The 15,188-nt window shown below is 53.6% G+C and overlaps 7 protein-coding genes across 7 annotated transcripts; 5 read left to right on the top strand and 2 right to left on the bottom strand.

Annotated features, from left to right (window-relative positions):
- Window positions 1-377: 377 nt before the first annotated feature.
- Window positions 378-2,139, top strand: J4E88_005338 (uncharacterized protein; the record flags this gene model as incomplete). The annotated part of the gene is made up of 3 exons (XM_049398978.1): window positions 378-651; window positions 702-1,525; window positions 1,717-2,139. 3 exons carry the CDS (start codon window positions 378-380, stop codon window positions 2,137-2,139), a joined length of 1,521 nt encoding a protein of 506 aa, XP_049255658.1.
- Window positions 2,140-2,527: 388 nt separating this feature from the next.
- On the top strand, window positions 2,528-4,511 carry J4E88_005337 (uncharacterized protein; the record flags this gene model as incomplete). The annotated part of the gene is made up of 4 exons (XM_049398977.1): window positions 2,528-2,678; window positions 2,737-3,008; window positions 3,085-4,359; window positions 4,416-4,511. 4 exons carry the CDS (start codon window positions 2,528-2,530, stop codon window positions 4,509-4,511), a joined length of 1,794 nt encoding a protein of 597 aa, XP_049255657.1.
- A 325-nt stretch (window positions 4,512-4,836) lies between these two features.
- J4E88_005336 (uncharacterized protein) lies at window positions 4,837-6,262 on the bottom strand (the record flags this gene model as incomplete). The annotated part of the gene is made up of 5 exons (XM_049398976.1): window positions 4,837-5,478; window positions 5,534-5,848; window positions 5,902-5,996; window positions 6,052-6,204; window positions 6,259-6,262. 5 exons carry the CDS (start codon window positions 6,260-6,262, stop codon window positions 4,837-4,839), a joined length of 1,209 nt encoding a protein of 402 aa, XP_049255656.1.
- A 2,723-nt stretch (window positions 6,263-8,985) lies between these two features.
- On the top strand, window positions 8,986-9,951 carry J4E88_005335 (uncharacterized protein; the record flags this gene model as incomplete). The annotated part of the gene is made up of 4 exons (XM_049398975.1): window positions 8,986-9,105; window positions 9,147-9,480; window positions 9,543-9,809; window positions 9,863-9,951. The coding sequence occupies 4 exons, from the start codon at window positions 8,986-8,988 to the stop codon at window positions 9,949-9,951; spliced, it is 810 nt and encodes a 269-aa protein (XP_049255655.1).
- Window positions 9,952-11,262: 1,311 nt separating this feature from the next.
- Window positions 11,263-11,876, top strand: J4E88_005334 (uncharacterized protein; the record flags this gene model as incomplete). Its single annotated transcript, XM_049398974.1, is given in 2 exon segments — window positions 11,263-11,269; window positions 11,281-11,876. 2 exon segments carry the CDS (start codon window positions 11,263-11,265, stop codon window positions 11,874-11,876), a joined length of 603 nt encoding a protein of 200 aa, XP_049255654.1.
- A 147-nt stretch (window positions 11,877-12,023) lies between these two features.
- On the bottom strand, window positions 12,024-14,481 carry J4E88_005333 (uncharacterized protein; the record flags this gene model as incomplete). Its single annotated transcript, XM_049398973.1, has 2 exons — window positions 12,024-14,306; window positions 14,353-14,481. 2 exons carry the CDS (start codon window positions 14,479-14,481, stop codon window positions 12,024-12,026), a joined length of 2,412 nt encoding a protein of 803 aa, XP_049255653.1.
- Window positions 14,482-14,721: 240 nt separating this feature from the next.
- On the top strand, window positions 14,722-15,081 carry URM1 (Ubiquitin- modifier 1; the record flags this gene model as incomplete). Its single annotated transcript, XM_049398972.1, has 3 exons — window positions 14,722-14,729; window positions 14,752-14,916; window positions 14,964-15,081. 3 exons carry the CDS (start codon window positions 14,722-14,724, stop codon window positions 15,079-15,081), a joined length of 291 nt encoding a protein of 96 aa, XP_049255652.1.
- Window positions 15,082-15,188: the final 107 nt, after the last annotated feature.

Here is a 15,188-nt window from a genome sequence, read left to right as displayed (position 1 = left end):
TGCGGGCGCCGGCGTGGCTGCTAGAATCGTCGATGACGTCGCCTGTGGCTATGCCAGCCAACTGCCCACGGCTGCCGGATGTCGCGGAGCGCCGAGAGCGAAAACGAGCACGAGTGCAATTACTTCACGCCAAGAGTGAATGATCCGCTGCGGCTAGTGCACGAGAAACCCAGGGCCAAAAGCTGAGAGCAGCGCGCGGTCGCGTGAACGACTATCTTGTCGTGCAGGCAAACAATGAACCATGCATGACGAGTGGACGATGTGGCCGTGAACGCTGGGGGCCCATTTAGTAAGCAGATCCGTGCGCTAAAACTTCATAGCTTCTAATACCTCGGGAGGCAATTTGCTCTCCCAACCCCAACACTCCAATTCTCACCATGTCCAATATTGCACCCACCGTCGCGAGGCAGGCCCTGCGCATTGCCTCTCGTCGATACCCTTCATCTGCTTTTTCCCGTGTCTCGACCATCCGTCGTCACTATGTCTCAGAGTCCAAGCCCGCGCAGGCGACCGTCTCCAACGCCTCCCATCTCGACTCAGCCATCAAGAAGGAGCAGCGGAGTTTCCTCAAGGAGACGGGAGAAAGAGCAGAGGATGCGACCATGCCCACAACAGGCATGAGCGCTGATGCCATGATGAGTCCCACTGCTGGTAGGCCAAAATCCACGCCACCCCGCTTTCCGCGAAGCTGACAATTTCAGGCATACTCAAGCAAGCAACCGTCATGGATCAGGGCTCACGGCCTATCTACCTAGACATGCAAGCCACGACCCCAATGGACCCACGAGTAGTAGACAAGATGATGCCATACATGACCGGCATGTACGGTAACCCCCATTCGCGAACCCACGCGTACGGTTGGGAGACCGACAAGGCCGTAGAGGATGCCCGCGCGCACATCGCCAACCTCATTGGTGCAGACCCCAAGGAGATCATCTTCACCAGCGGTGCTACCGAGAGTAACAACATGAGTATCAAGGGCGTAGCTCGCTTCTTTGGGCGTAGCGGCAAGAAGAAGCACATCATCACAGCACAGACCGAGCACAAGTGTGTGCTTGACAGCTGTAGACATTTGCAAGATGAAGGCTTCTCCGTCACTTACCTGCCAGTAGGAAACAACGGCCTGATCGACATGGCACAGCTCGAGGCCGCTATGCGACCCGATACCGCCATCGTCAGTATCATGACTGTCAACAACGAGATTGGTGTTGTACAACCCGTTGAAGAGATCGGAAAGCTCTGCCGGTCGAAGAAGATCTTCTTCCACACCGACGCGGCGCAGGCTGTTGGCAAGATCCCAATCGACGTCAACAAGATGCATGTCGACTTGATGTCGATATCAGGCCACAAGATCTACGGTCCCAAGGGCGTCGGCGCATGTTACGTACGAAGACGGCCTAGGGTCAGGCTCGACCCCATCATCAGCGGCGGTGGTCAAGAGCGAGGACTACGAAGTGGCACACTAGCACCTCCTCTTGCCATCGGTATGGGCGAAGCCGCACGGATCTGCAAAGAAGAGATGGAGGTACGTACTCTCTTCCTTTACTATCACGAACACTATGATTATTTGCTTTATACATGCATGGCTTTCAGAGCGTTAGGCGGCTTCGGTCGTCGACGCGCCATGTTGACACATGTGCAGGGGTTATGAGTTCCTTATCACGCATTGTTTTGGTCACAACAGTTTTCTGTTCGGACAACGCTGACAATGGCTAGTATGACACCAAGCGCATCTCTGCGCTGTCGAACCGTCTTCTCGAAGGCCTGCTATCGCTCGAGCACACCACACTCAACGGCGACAGGGAGCGACACTACCCTGGCTGTGTCAATGTTTCATTCGCCTATGTCGAGGGTGAGTCACTTCTCATGGCGCTGAAAGACATTGCCCTGTCTTCGGGCAGCGCTTGCACGTCAGCGTCGCTCGAACCCAGTTACGTCCTGCGGGCACTTGGCAGCAGTGACGAGAGCGCGCACAGCAGTATCCGCTTCGGTATCGGACGCTACACCACAGACTCAGAGATCGACTACGTCTTGAAGGCTGTCAAGGAGCGCGTCACCTTCCTCCGCGAGTTGAGCCCGTTGTGGGAACTCGTGCAGGAGGGTGTCGACCTCAACACGATCGAATGGAGTCAGCATTGAGCGAAGTAGTTGTTTGATACCCCGGCGAAACTTGTATAATATAATGACGTACATTCTTTGGCAACAATGCCCACGCTCGTTGTAGCGGTTACGAGAAACACGATTACATAGCAATGTACCATACGCAATAGCTCTACATAATGAAATGTATTGAGCATGTACACACTCTTCACAGATTCCTTCATGTGCGACAAGAATGTGATGCATGCACAGATTATCTAAGTGAAAGACTGAGCGCCAGCCTACGTAAGGCACGGCAACTATGTGTAGCATAGAGGGGCAAGTCGTTGGGCATTGCCAAGGTGTTGAGGGGTTCACCTTGGGAGAGGTGAGGACCGTGCTCCATTGGCCATCGTCTAACCTGGTGCTATCATCGATCAGTTACAACATGGCCAGCGAGAAAGTCCTCAACTGGCTGTACAGCGTTCTCGTCAATGTAATCCCGCTCGCGGCAATACGTATCGTATGCGCTAACAGGCTTCAGGAATACTCAGACGTAAATCGCACATATCACGACGCGGCCGAGGCACTGTCCAACTGTACGTCACATGCGTCGCAGCTTCACGACAGCTATACTAACTCTACACCAACGTCCAGACCCGTCGCTCTCACCAAAGACCGAACCATATACGTACGAGAATGGCTCTTCGGCGCTTCTCCTGCTTCTCAGCGGCACGCTGCCGGTCACATTTCGCGGCGCAACATACGGCTTCCCGGTAGCGATATGGGTGCCTCAGTCGTACCCCCGAGAACCACCCATTGTATACGTCACGCCAGCGCAGGACATGGTGCTAAGACCCGGACAACACGTGAGCACCGATGGCAGGATATACCACCCGTATCTTGCACAATGGGCGAAGTACTGGGATGTGAGTACCGCATGCGCTTAGAAAGCTGCTGAGCGAAATGCTCAATCTTGGGTCACGACAGCTGACGTGTGAGCAGAAATCTACACTGTTCGACTTCCTAGCTGTGCTAAGAGGCGTCTTTGCGAAAGAGCCACCCGTGCGATCGCGGCAACAACAGCCGCAATACAATGCGCCGCAGCAGCAAGCACCCCCTCCAGTACCCCCGCCGCCAGCCGAATGGCGTCGCTCAGTACACGGCACTCCAGGCCCATCCTCGTCTCCTGCTCTATCGAACCAAGCACCCGCGCCCCCTCCAAAGTCGCCGAAGCCACATGAACAAAACCGCTCCACGCCCCAGACACCACACGACCGATACTCGCAACCCCCTCCTCTGCCACCCCACCCTCCACAACATGCGCAGTCGCAGCAGTCGTACCAGCAGTCTCAGGGCAGTAGATACGATGCGCCGCAGAGGTGGCAACCGCAGCCTTCAGGTCCACCATACGCGCCCAATCGACAGAGTGGCTATGGTCAAGGCCCAGCGACTTCAGGCTCGGGTCCTCAACACCCGCAAGTGCACGCGCATGGCTACCCTCCACAGTCAGTACAGAATGGCAGCCCTGTGAGCCCCATGACACCAAATGGTCAACGAACGGCTGCCCAGTTCTCGACATCAGGGGCCCCACAGCCCCCTAACTTCCAGCAAGCACAACAGTACCAGGGCCCACCACCCCAGCAGCAGTATGGGCAACCTCCACCACAACCACAGCATTATCGACAGCCGCCACAGGGTTTCCCGCCACAACAACAGGCTCCTTTCCAGCAATACCCACATGCACCGCCTCAGCAACCGCCACCAGCTCCAAAGCCCCCAATCGATCTTCTCGATGACTCGCTCGAAGTTACCTTACCGTCACAGTCCGGCAATCAGATCCCACTGCCAGTACCACCTGTTCCACCAAACCCTGAGAAGGACGCCCTTCTCCGGGCCTTGAGCCAAACACTCGTATCGCAGATCCGACAAACAGTTTCCTCCAACATGGCTGCGGTAGCACCACTTCGCGCGCAACAAGCCGCCTTACAGACTGCATACTCCCGATTACAGTCGGAATTGGGCGAACTGCAGCAGCTTGACGCGGCGCTTGCGTCAAACGAACAAGTTTTGAAGGGTGCCATGGTAGAAGCAGACCGAGTCATGGAGGATGCCCGGAGAAGAAAGGCACCAGATGTGGATGATGTCCTAGTAGCGCCGACAATCGTCGGAGGGCAGCTCTATACTCTTGCTGCGGAAGAGAAGGGAATCGCAGACGCATTGTTTGTACTGGGTAGAGCTTTGGACAAAGGGCGGGTCAGTACTGACGTCTTCGTCAAGGTAAGTGCATCTTCTGCGACTTTTTTCTAGTTGGAATATGGCTAACATGATTACAGCAAACTCGAAGTCTTGCTCGAGAACAGTTTTTGAAGAAAGCACTGATCAAGAAGATCGCTAAAGGCATGGCACTAGATGAGTACCAGATGCGTTAAACTCTGTTCCGCAAACTCTCAATCAAATGCATGCAATGGAGTCACGATACTTTATCATGCTCTGTGCTGAGCTCTATTCCAGATTCTTTCTCTCCGGTGACTGAAAATCGTGATGTGGAGGCTGGCTGCCGACCTGTGCATATTGTCGATGTGTTTCGTCACGAGATATACTGGCCAACAAGAAGAATTATGCTAATAGGGGTATTTGATTATTATTAAGATGTTACGCTACGTTCGCTACACTACGCTGGACAAAATCATTGAGGGGTATATCTGGGATCGTAGCCTCCGGAGAGGCATCATATCGCATCGTTACTGTGCGGTTTTACGTGGAGAACCTGCTGGGAGAGTTTCTTCCAAGGTACTTCCTGTCCTCCAAGTCCTCATAAGAGTCAGGTGACATTCCCTTCTCTAAGGCGACGGCCTCGGCGTCAGCCTTGTGGCCCAAGCCCTTGAGGTCAACGAGGTTAATATCGCTATCAGTGCGCTCCTTCTCCAAGCGGTAGTGACCAAGCTGGCTGCGGGGTGTGCTACCAACGGTAACAGTCGTAGCAGCAGAGATCTTGCTGAGCTTGCTGAACTGGCCGCTGCCGTTGCTGCCATTGCTAGCGCTCTTGGAGTTCTGAGTACCCATACTGGAGCCCATCTTCTGGAGGAGAGAGCCCATGGACATCATGATGCTGCCCAGGCCGGCCAAGCTGAGCACGGATCGGATCTTGGGAAGGCAGCAGGCGATGAGGGCGACGTTGGTCTCGACGACGGTCCAGAATAGTCCGTGCGAGGTTATGCCGATGATGTCGTAGGTGGGCATGCCCATGATGTACTGTTCATCGAGGGCGGCGGATGGTGTGTTCTGCTTGATGCAGATGACCATGCGGACAATGGCGGAGGCGACGGCGAAGCCTCCGAGTAGGAAAACACCGCACAGTTGGATCTTGCGGACGGTGGGCATTTGGAGACGCCAGATCTGTTCGCGCAATGATTAGTCGCCTGTCTTTCTGAATCGCGTTGGTGTGACTTACCCATGGGAGTGGCAGAAGCAAGATGCAGAGATCGAACACAGCGTCAAGAACCGTGAAGGTGATGGTCGCCTCAAATCCGAACGGACAGTTCTCCGCAATACTAGCAAGAGAGCCCCAGTTGGCAGCAAAGTTCAAGCGGCAGTCGAAGATGAAGCCAAAGAAGAAGGCGATGGTGAAAGCAACGGTGAGGACGATGAACACGAGCGAGGTCCACTGGAAACCAGGCCATGTGAAGATGCGACGGTACAGGAACAAGAAAGCGAGTTTCGTGAAGCCGATAGCCAGCGGCTGCATGATGAAAATCATGTACACACACTGTCGCAGTGTTAGTCGAGCAGGAAAGACCAGCCGAGAACAGGGTGACTAACCTTCTCCAAGATTACCAAATCTGGTGTCGTGCTGTAGATCCAGCCTTCGATGTTGCTAGGGTCGTTGTGGCCGCCGATAATGCCCTTAGCAGCGCCTGTAGAACTAGTCAGATAAAAGAAGGGCTTGGGTTTGCTTGGCTCGAGGCTTACCATAGATGAGAACAGTGGAGACGCCGATGGTTGGGATGAGAGCGAGGAGGCAGAAGAGGTCGTCGAGATGCTTGCTGAGACGCGTCTCTCTGCTTTTGCCGGCCTTTTGTATCGCTACGCCTATTCGTAGAGCGACGAAAAGGACAGTCAAGACTGTGAGAGCGATGCCAGTGGCGAGACAAGAGGTAACGTTGATGTATGTGTAACCCATCTTGGCGGTGGTTTAACGAAGGACTCGGAAGGAGTAACCGAGGATACTCTCAAGAAGGAGAGAACTCGCAAGTATGATATGCTTGAAAGAGAGACTGATGGTTCGCCGTGATGATGAGTTCTACCGGTGGTGATCACGCGGAGGTTATGTAGACATGGCATTCACAGGTAAGAACGACGGAGGAAACTCCTCAGAAAAAAATGCATGTCTACACCCTCACCCTTAGCTAGGTACCCGGTAGTGGCCCAAAGGTGTTCAGCTCGATAGTCGTGCGCAAGGCTGGCACAGAAGCGCCGTTGGGCACGAACAAGTGACGCACATAAACCCCGAGCACATGGCTATTTTCCCAGCAACGACATGCGGAAGATCTCCCGCGCTTCGGTCTAGATCCGACCCCTGGTGCGAGTCTGGGGAAAAGCGTTGATTCGCAGACCCACCTAGATCGTGAGGCGACGACTTTCGGTCGTGACGGACCGAGGCCGGAAGGAACTCCTCGCGCGATTGCGGCATGCTTAAGGACTGCGCTAACCACCTCGGGGCATCGTCGTGAACCTTAACTGCACGCTGCTTTCGTTAGGACTTGCCTCGTGCATCCTGCGCAGCGCTGACCATCGTGAGTATTTGATATGCAGGTTTCAGCAATGTTCCTCGATCGTTCCTCCACGCATTCGACAACACCATGTTCGCTCGGTACAAGCTCGTCTCCTCGGCGGATCACGCCCCGGATCACGCCTCGTGTTCGCATTCGGCGCACAGACGACACTATCCGACGATAGCACTGGTCGTGCTTTCCCTCGCAAACGTCTGTGTATTGGGCTTCTCGATTGCCATATGGCGCACTGCGGGTGTGGCCGCCACGGCGACCCCGGGAGATACGCTGACCAGCCTCGCCCAGTCCAGCACCCTTGAGGTTCCCAACGACCTTGCTAGGGTAGAGTCTCTTCCTATGGCGTATGTTCCTTTTCATTGGAATACGCCATGGGGTGCGCCCAATGCGACGGAAGCAGACCCGCTGTGGGACAGCATCAACACTGCGCATGGTCATATCGCAGTTGACCATGAGTTCGCGGCAGAGAACCACGTGAGTTACCCCCGACCAGGTCTTCGGGAACGAAGACACCATCATTGATCTGAGCAGTGACTGACATCTTCTACAGTGGCCTCGTTCTATGGACATACCCGGAATGCCTGGTAAAGGGATGTATCTTCTCCAAGCCTACCATCAGCTCCACTGCCTCGTACGTCACTCCCGTTGTTCAGTAAACATCAGGTACCTATGCATCTTCTCTAACCACCCCCTTCTAGCGCATCGTTCGCGCCTCGTATCTAGCTCTGAAGCGCCAAGAGTTCCCGCCCTTCCCCTCGCATCACGCTTTGCATTGCTTTGACGCCCTGCGTCAACACATTATGTGCCATGCGGATAACACTCCGCTGTATGGTCACGGCGATGGCATGGCGGGTGACGGCCAGGTGCACCAATGTAGGGACTGGACCGCGCTGAGGGATTATGCAACGAAGAACACGGCTTGCTTCCGCGATGGCAAGCCTGGTATGACCCTTGCGGACCACTTTGGTGTTTGTGATGACGGAACGGATGGTTTGGAGGAGCTTGCGCCGGTGACGACTGGACTGTAATGTTTTATTCTTCTGTGTACAATACTTTAATGCACAATTTCTTTGTCGCCTGTATACCGAGATGACGAGGACGGTACGAGCTGGTATAGACGCCGTAATAGTAATACAACTTCTTTGTCGTGTTGTCCAAACTTCACAACTTCGACTTTTTCGAGACTCTCCTCACCGCGATATGTTACCACAATACGTGAGATCACTCATCCGATCTAGGTACATGGAGTCCAGACCTCAGTAACTTTGCAACCCTTCCGAGGTTATTCGCTTGTTGGACGAGAACGATGCAGCTAACACATCACACAGCGTGATACAAACGCCATCTTGTGAAGTTGTTGCATTAGGCAGTGAACTGATGAGTAGCTCGAATGACTCTCCGATGATTTGAATGCGTGGAAGCCTGACTCCATCGTCATCACCAAATCGAGACTGGAAGACATTAGCCACGATGTACTTAGGTATACTACAATCTAGCTGTTGTATAGCCATGAGCTAGTCGAGCGTTGGTGCAAGTTGCCGAGGCGTCTGTAGCTCAACCAGCGACCAGGTAAGTGGTAGCGAAAAGGGAGTGCCGTCTGGACAAAAGAGTACTAGTCAAACGTGGTCTGGCCAAATGCGGTACCATACAGCGCGCGTTGGGCTTCGATTTCGGCATTGCCAAGTGGCTTTTGGAGGCGGGTAGGTTTGCGTAGTCATACATGGGTGTGATCCCATTGGTTGAGTCCTAAGTCCCGCATCGCTCGGAGACCACTCCGGCCAGCTAGTGCAGAACCTTAAGTGACCACGCGATAGATCTGGCTTGCGGTACATACAGATCTTGCGCGTCGGACACCACCGACGTAGGGACTCGCTTAACGGCAGATCAGCGACGTTAGTATCCGTGCCTGAAGATCGAGAATCTGTAACGGGTGGTCTGGAAGCCTCAGCCGATTTGAAACTTCGTAGTGCGAACATCGTCAGGCGTTGGGTTCTGGCATCGAAATCGAAGGCGCGCTTCGGAGTGCGAACCGGTTGCCCTCAATTAGCACAGAGTTGACGTACGTCAGGGGTTCAACAACAGAAGATTTGAGAAGACGTCGTTGTACCAAGCCACCATGAACGACTACAAAGAGCTGGCAAGATCCCTTCATCTCAGGATCATCAGCTTCAATCATCTCCAGCTCTTCTATCAGCTCCTCTCAGTCATCTCGGCCATCACACTCTTCGGTGTTTCCGTGCTATCAATCGCTTCTCAGCTTCGGATTTCACAATGCAGTTCACTACTACTACCCTCGCTCTTCTGATTGCTTCGGCAAATGCCTCTCCTCTCCTGGGCCTCAAGCTCGGTGGCATCAACGTTGGTGTTGCTACTTCCAGCGCTCTGTTGGATGTGAGCGTTGGTTCTGGATCGGGTTCTGCTGCAAAGGCAAACACTGTGTCCACCATCACCGCTGCGCCAACCGCCGCTTCCACTGGCCAACCAACGATGCCATCGAGCTTCTCTGCCCCAGTCCAGGGTCACGGCGTGCTCTCTCTCGAGAACCTTCCCGCTATGCCTCCTGTCATTGACAAGGTTCTCTCTGGTGTTCTCGGAGCTGCTGTCGGTCTCCGTAAGTATACCTACTACCTCATCTCCACCTGATGTTTTTTGTGCTAACCGACATCCTTCTAGTATCTGGAGCTTGCAACACCGACCACAAGTGCACCGTCACTGTCGCAGGCTCTCTCGAGAACCTGCTCGTTGACGGCGACAAGTACTCCATGAACAACACTGTTTCTGCATGGTGCGCCGAGGGCCGCTGCTACGGATCTGCCAGCATTCCTCTTTCAGCTACCGCTCCCTTCGTCATTACCTGCGACCAGATCTCTGGCCACAAGGCGTGCTCCGCCACCATTTCGGGTATTGCCCGTGCCATCTTCGCCAACGGAGAGCAAGTCGGTAAGTTTGACGTTCCACGAAACAATTCCACAACAGATGCTAACAGACTATAGAACTTTGGGGCTGGTTGACCCCTGCTGGTTACTGCAAAGACGGTGTTTGCACTGCTTCCATCACCGCTATTGGTGACCCAATGTACTAAGCGCGACCTGCCATTGGTCGTGTTGTGATGGCTGAGATGACTGAGATGGGGCACCGGCACTTGTCATTCCTTGTTCCACTTCGTGGACGGGCCCAGTATGAAGTTTGATTGCTTCAGGATTTGATCGATATAGGTCTATTACGATGTAATGTTTTTTCTGCGGTATCCCGCGAAGCGTTGGCGCCGGTGAGCCAACTAGGTAGCAATGAAGTACTTAATATCAAACCAACCCATTTTTGATTGAGAAGGACTACCCTGATATTGCGAAATGACAAAGGAGCACGCGTCGATTAAGCTTTGACAAGCGCGTCGTTACGAGCTGTGCATTGATGACTGAGATGACTGGAGCTTAGCCGGCCCGCATCATCGTTTTCCCGCTCCTGCTCATCTAAATTAAGTGATCTCCAACACCAATGCCGACTAGCCTCAGGCACCCAATGGCGCCACAAACAGCACGATGGACGCATCCAGGCGAAGTTCTCTCCTGTTGCCTGATTTTGTTCGCGGTCGTTTGATCTTCTTCACGGTCGTTGTGTTTGTGAAGATTCTGTCTGACCCCATCCCACGCGCATGTCTCTGCGCATCCACTCGCTTTCTACTTAGTTAATACTTTAATAATGTCTTCTTCTACTCAGCAGCAGCCGCAAGCTGTGCCGCAAGCGCCTGACGCGATCTCAGGAGGGCCTCCGTCTCCAGTCCCAACGCCCCCTCCAAAGTCCGCAGCCAGACTGTCCGACGCGACGAACGCGACCGCAACCTCGTCTGCGCACGCGAACTCGCCCAGAATGCCTCCCTCGAGCAGCCCTGCGCCGGGTGTTCCCACCATGGCACCCCCGGCGTCGATCCCGCACACGACAGCTCCACAGGGCGCCGCGACCGAGACCGAGGAACGTCTTCCATACAACGACAAGCTCAATGCTGCCGATCGATACTGGAAGTTCAAGTTTGGTCTCAAATCCGCTGCCATCATAACAGGCTTGATCGGAGTCGGTTGCTTTGGCTGGTTGATGTCCACAATGGACAGTGAATACGACCCGGACTCCTCTTACTCAATCAGCTACGAAAGCTACTGGTCTCTATGGCCCAGTCTGATTACTTGGGCTGCTTCGATAGTCTGGTGTGCGCTCTGCATCATCGTGTTCCTTCTGCGCAAGCGACCTGTGCATCCAGGTGTCCGCGTAGCAATGGATCTTCTTCTATGGCTTGGCTTCATCGTAACGGCATTGTTCTCTCTTATAGCCCTCCGGTACTTGATGAGGTGGGGTCTAGACGGATTCGATACATGGGGTTGGGGATACTCATACAGCAGCGATGGAGAGTACGTCCTAGCTTCCAACAACACATGGGTATGGGAACAGGACACCAGCTACATCGAGACTCCTCGAGACTGTTCCCGATCCAGTCAATTTGACAGCTGTGAGGAGCAGGACGCCTTCGTCAACAAACTTTGGGCCGAAAAGGATCATCGCTCAAACGTCACTTTGACCGGCGTGGTATGCCAGTTCTTCGGCCTGGTCATTCACTTTGCGCTATTCGTGTGGGCTTGCGTTGACTGCCATCGCCACCGCCGCCGCACAACGAGCAAGGACGCCGAAAAGCTTGCTGCTGAAATCGTGCAGAACATGATCAGTAATGGTGCTGTTGTGCCGCCACCAGGACAGGCACACATGAAACCGCAGCCGGGCCAGGTCATGTACTATCAGATGCCGCCCAACCAGCAAGGGTACCCGAACCAGCCCCCAATTCAGCCCCCGTATATGCAACAAGGACCGGGTCAGATGCAGCAGTTTGGGCAGCAGTTCGGGCAGCACCCACAGATGACGCAGCCGGTTCAGCGCATGGCGCCCGGACAGTACCCAAAGGGTCAACCTAGCATGGCAGCCTCGGATTTGCCTGAGAAGATTGCTGGATCCCGTTACGCTTAAGCGAAGAGGTGGATATGTAGTACTATTTTCATTGATGAGGTTGAAGGAAGTGAATTTTCTTGGCGAGATACCCCAGCGAAACCTACCTAATAGTGTAAAGTTTATCCAACTGTTGACATCCATGTATCACCCTTTCGATGCCTTGTGCTAGTGCTGCAATACCTCATCCGAAACATTGAAGACGCGCAAGGTGGTGTCATCACTTGCTACGGCGATCTGTTGTGGCTCGCCATCTGCTCTTCCAGGTCGCCAGACGATCTGATTGATAGTTTTCGCCGGAACCAAGTCTGCCTTGACCATTGATACTTGTGCCTGATCCAAAGCATCTGGCGATGCGCTCGCAATACCTATTTCTCCGTTCTCTGTACCAAAGGCAAACATGATCTTTCCATCTGAATGCACGCCGTTACAAGCTACAGCGGTAACAGCGGCGTTTGCTGATACGGTAGCCTTGAGTTGCACGTCGTTCTCGGCGATCTGCCAGATCTTGACACTCTTGTCTCGACCAGCAGTCATGAATGTAGGTTGTTCGAGCGGTGTCCAGGCTGCACCCAGTATCATGCGTGAATGGCCCTTTGGATTCGAGTGCTTGAGTGCATATAATGACTGCTCTTCGCTGCGCTCCCAGATGACCCATTGTCTGTCTCGTCCAACACTAAGAAGGTACTTGTCGTCTGGTGAGAACTGTAACGCTGTGACGGTGAGTGAATGCGCCTTGAGTGCCGGTTTGACTTCTAGCCATTCTTTCGTGTCGTACAGCCGTATGACGGCGTGGTCGATAGAGCTGGCTCGGCAGGCCGTTGCAACGAGACTTCCATCCCGGCTCACTGCTACAGCAGAGATCTCATAGCCGTGTCCGTATAGCTTTTCTGTCTCCGGCCATAGTAGGTGGCGTGCCAGATGATCCTCGAATGGTGGGTGACTGAAGTCCAGCGTCGATTTGCGGATTACGGAGGCAGGGTCGACGGCTTCACGTTCGTCTTCGTCGCCGTTCTCGACTGGCTCGTCGTCTCCCACAGCTTGGATAGCTTTATTCGATAAACCAAGGACGGGGATGTTGGCTGCATCCGGAAGCTCAGCAGTAGTTGACGCCTTGATACTGCAGAGATTTTGAAGCATCTCCGCTACACCTCTAGGTTCGTCGAAAATGCGTAGCAACTTCTCGTCTGCGCCCGAGACGAATTGGGTGTTGGAGACCGCGTCAATGCAATTCAAGTCGTAGCCGTGGATTTGGGGCCGCGAGAACTCATGCCATGATGCTGGTGCGCCTTCTCGTTTCCATTGCGAGTAGAGCCGACTGGTTTGATCGGAACCAGTGGAGAGCATGTAAGACCCATCTCTTGACCAGCTCACGCCTTTGACCTCGCGCACATGCCCTGTAATGGCGACTTGCTGCGTCCACATATCTTCCGTGGCCGAGTACGTCCACTTCCTCCAGCTACCAGTTCGTCCTAGTGATACCACAGTGTTCCCGTCTGGCGACCAAAGGCCGATCCAGAAACCTCCAGCACTTCCGGTAGCGCTCGTCGAGCCCTTCTGCGCACTTATCTCGCCTAGTCTGGTGGTGCAAACCCACACACCAGAGTTAGGATCCGACTCCCAGATGGCGAGTGAGTTGTCTTCCGAAGCGGTGAGTAATTGGAGCTTTTCCTCGCGATGTCTCCACGAGGCCTGGTATATCCAATCTTCATGTCCTAATAACAACGCTTCGAATGTAATGGAGTACTTGGAAGTACTAGAGCTGATCCAATGTGCTTTGTTTGAAAGGGACTTGCCCAATCCACCTAAAGCTGGATCGTTGAGTGCAGTACTAGCAGCGGGAAGCTCGTCCCCACGGTGGAGACGCCAAAGACGGACGTACTTGTCTTGGCTTGCGGATGCCAGCAATAGGTCGCTGTTCAGATCAGACGTTTCTCTAGTGAATGCAAGCGCACGTATCCATCCTTCGTGACCGGTCAGAGTTGCCGAAAGCTGGAATTGGCCTTCTTGCGATACAAAGACTTGAATGGTGCTACGTGTGCCCGCAACTGCTAGCACTGTAGATTTGTCGTCCAGAGTCGCAAGTGCGAGGTTCAGAGGGAAGTATTTTGGTGATAGTGTGATGGTCTGTACAAGCTCGACATCGACGGATCCGAAGTCTGCATCATGAACAAGCTTCCAGATCTTGACAGTGCCGTCTGAAGATCCGGTTGCCAAAGTGTCCGAGCCAGGTAGCACAGCTATCCTGGTGACTGGCTGAGTGTGATCTGAGATCGTCTTGACACAGTCGAAAGATTCGCCTCTTTGGCCTCGCCATATGCGGATTGTGTTATCCGCCGATCCACTGAGCAGGACTGAGACATTGGGCAATTGTGTTGGAAAGAATTTGACAGCATTCACAGCTTTGGTGTGCCCACTCAGAATAGCTTGCACGCCACGAAGACTTTCGTCCTATCTTGGTGAGTGAAGGTTGTGTCATTGGCCAGCCGCGACTCACCTGAGGATCCCAGAGTGCGATGCAGTTGTCTGCGCCGAACGCTAGCAGTTGCGACCCGGCCTCATCCCAGTCAGCAGCAGCGGGATTTCGATTGCCACCTGCAGCGATGAACTCAGTAGATGTGTTCATTGTTGGGTCTAGGCGTTGCGTATGCGCAGGCACCGCATCTAGTCATCGCCGTAAGGATTTCTTTGGCGCTAGCCTCGCTTAGCTGCATTTGGCTCAGGGCTGCAGAGCAGGCGCAACCGATCTCGATAACATCCGCATCTCTCACAACTCTAGCATCTCACAGACGAGCAGAGACGAAATGTCAAACGATGAGACGATCCCAATAACGATAGAGTTCAGGTGGGTCGGTTGTTTTGCGAAATGGCGATGTTTCTCTCTAATCTTCTACAGCGGGGGCCTGGAGATCCTGTTCGCCAACCAGAAAAAGTATGATCTTGCCTTACCAGCCAAAGATGAGTCTGGAGAGACAGCAAATGTTGCATTTCTTGTCAGACACCTTTGCGACAAGGTCATGAAGGATCCACGGAAAGAACTTTTCGTGCTTGACGATACTGTGTATGTTCCTCTCCCAGAGAACAATGACATGCTGACATTAGCTTCAGACGACCTGGTATACTGGTTCTCATCAACGAAGCAGACTGGGAACTGGAAGGTGAAGACAAGTACGAGGTTCAGAGAGGCGATCACATCATGTTTGTATCTACGCTACACGGAGGGTAGTCAAGGACAGCCAAAGCCGAAATGATATCCGCGTCAGAAACCACACTGCAATGTACCGAATCACACAAACATCTTGCATGTGATATGGTCGCATTGCAGCTGGAAGG

The sequence above is a fragment of the Alternaria novae-zelandiae genome (assembly GCF_023758075.1).
Source record: "Alternaria novae-zelandiae strain BMP 2774 chromosome Unknown scaffold_9, whole genome shotgun sequence".
In the NCBI taxonomy this organism is placed as follows: Eukaryota; Fungi; Ascomycota; class Dothideomycetes; order Pleosporales; family Pleosporaceae; genus Alternaria; species Alternaria novae-zelandiae.
This window is presented reverse-complemented; position numbering and strand designations above follow the sequence as displayed.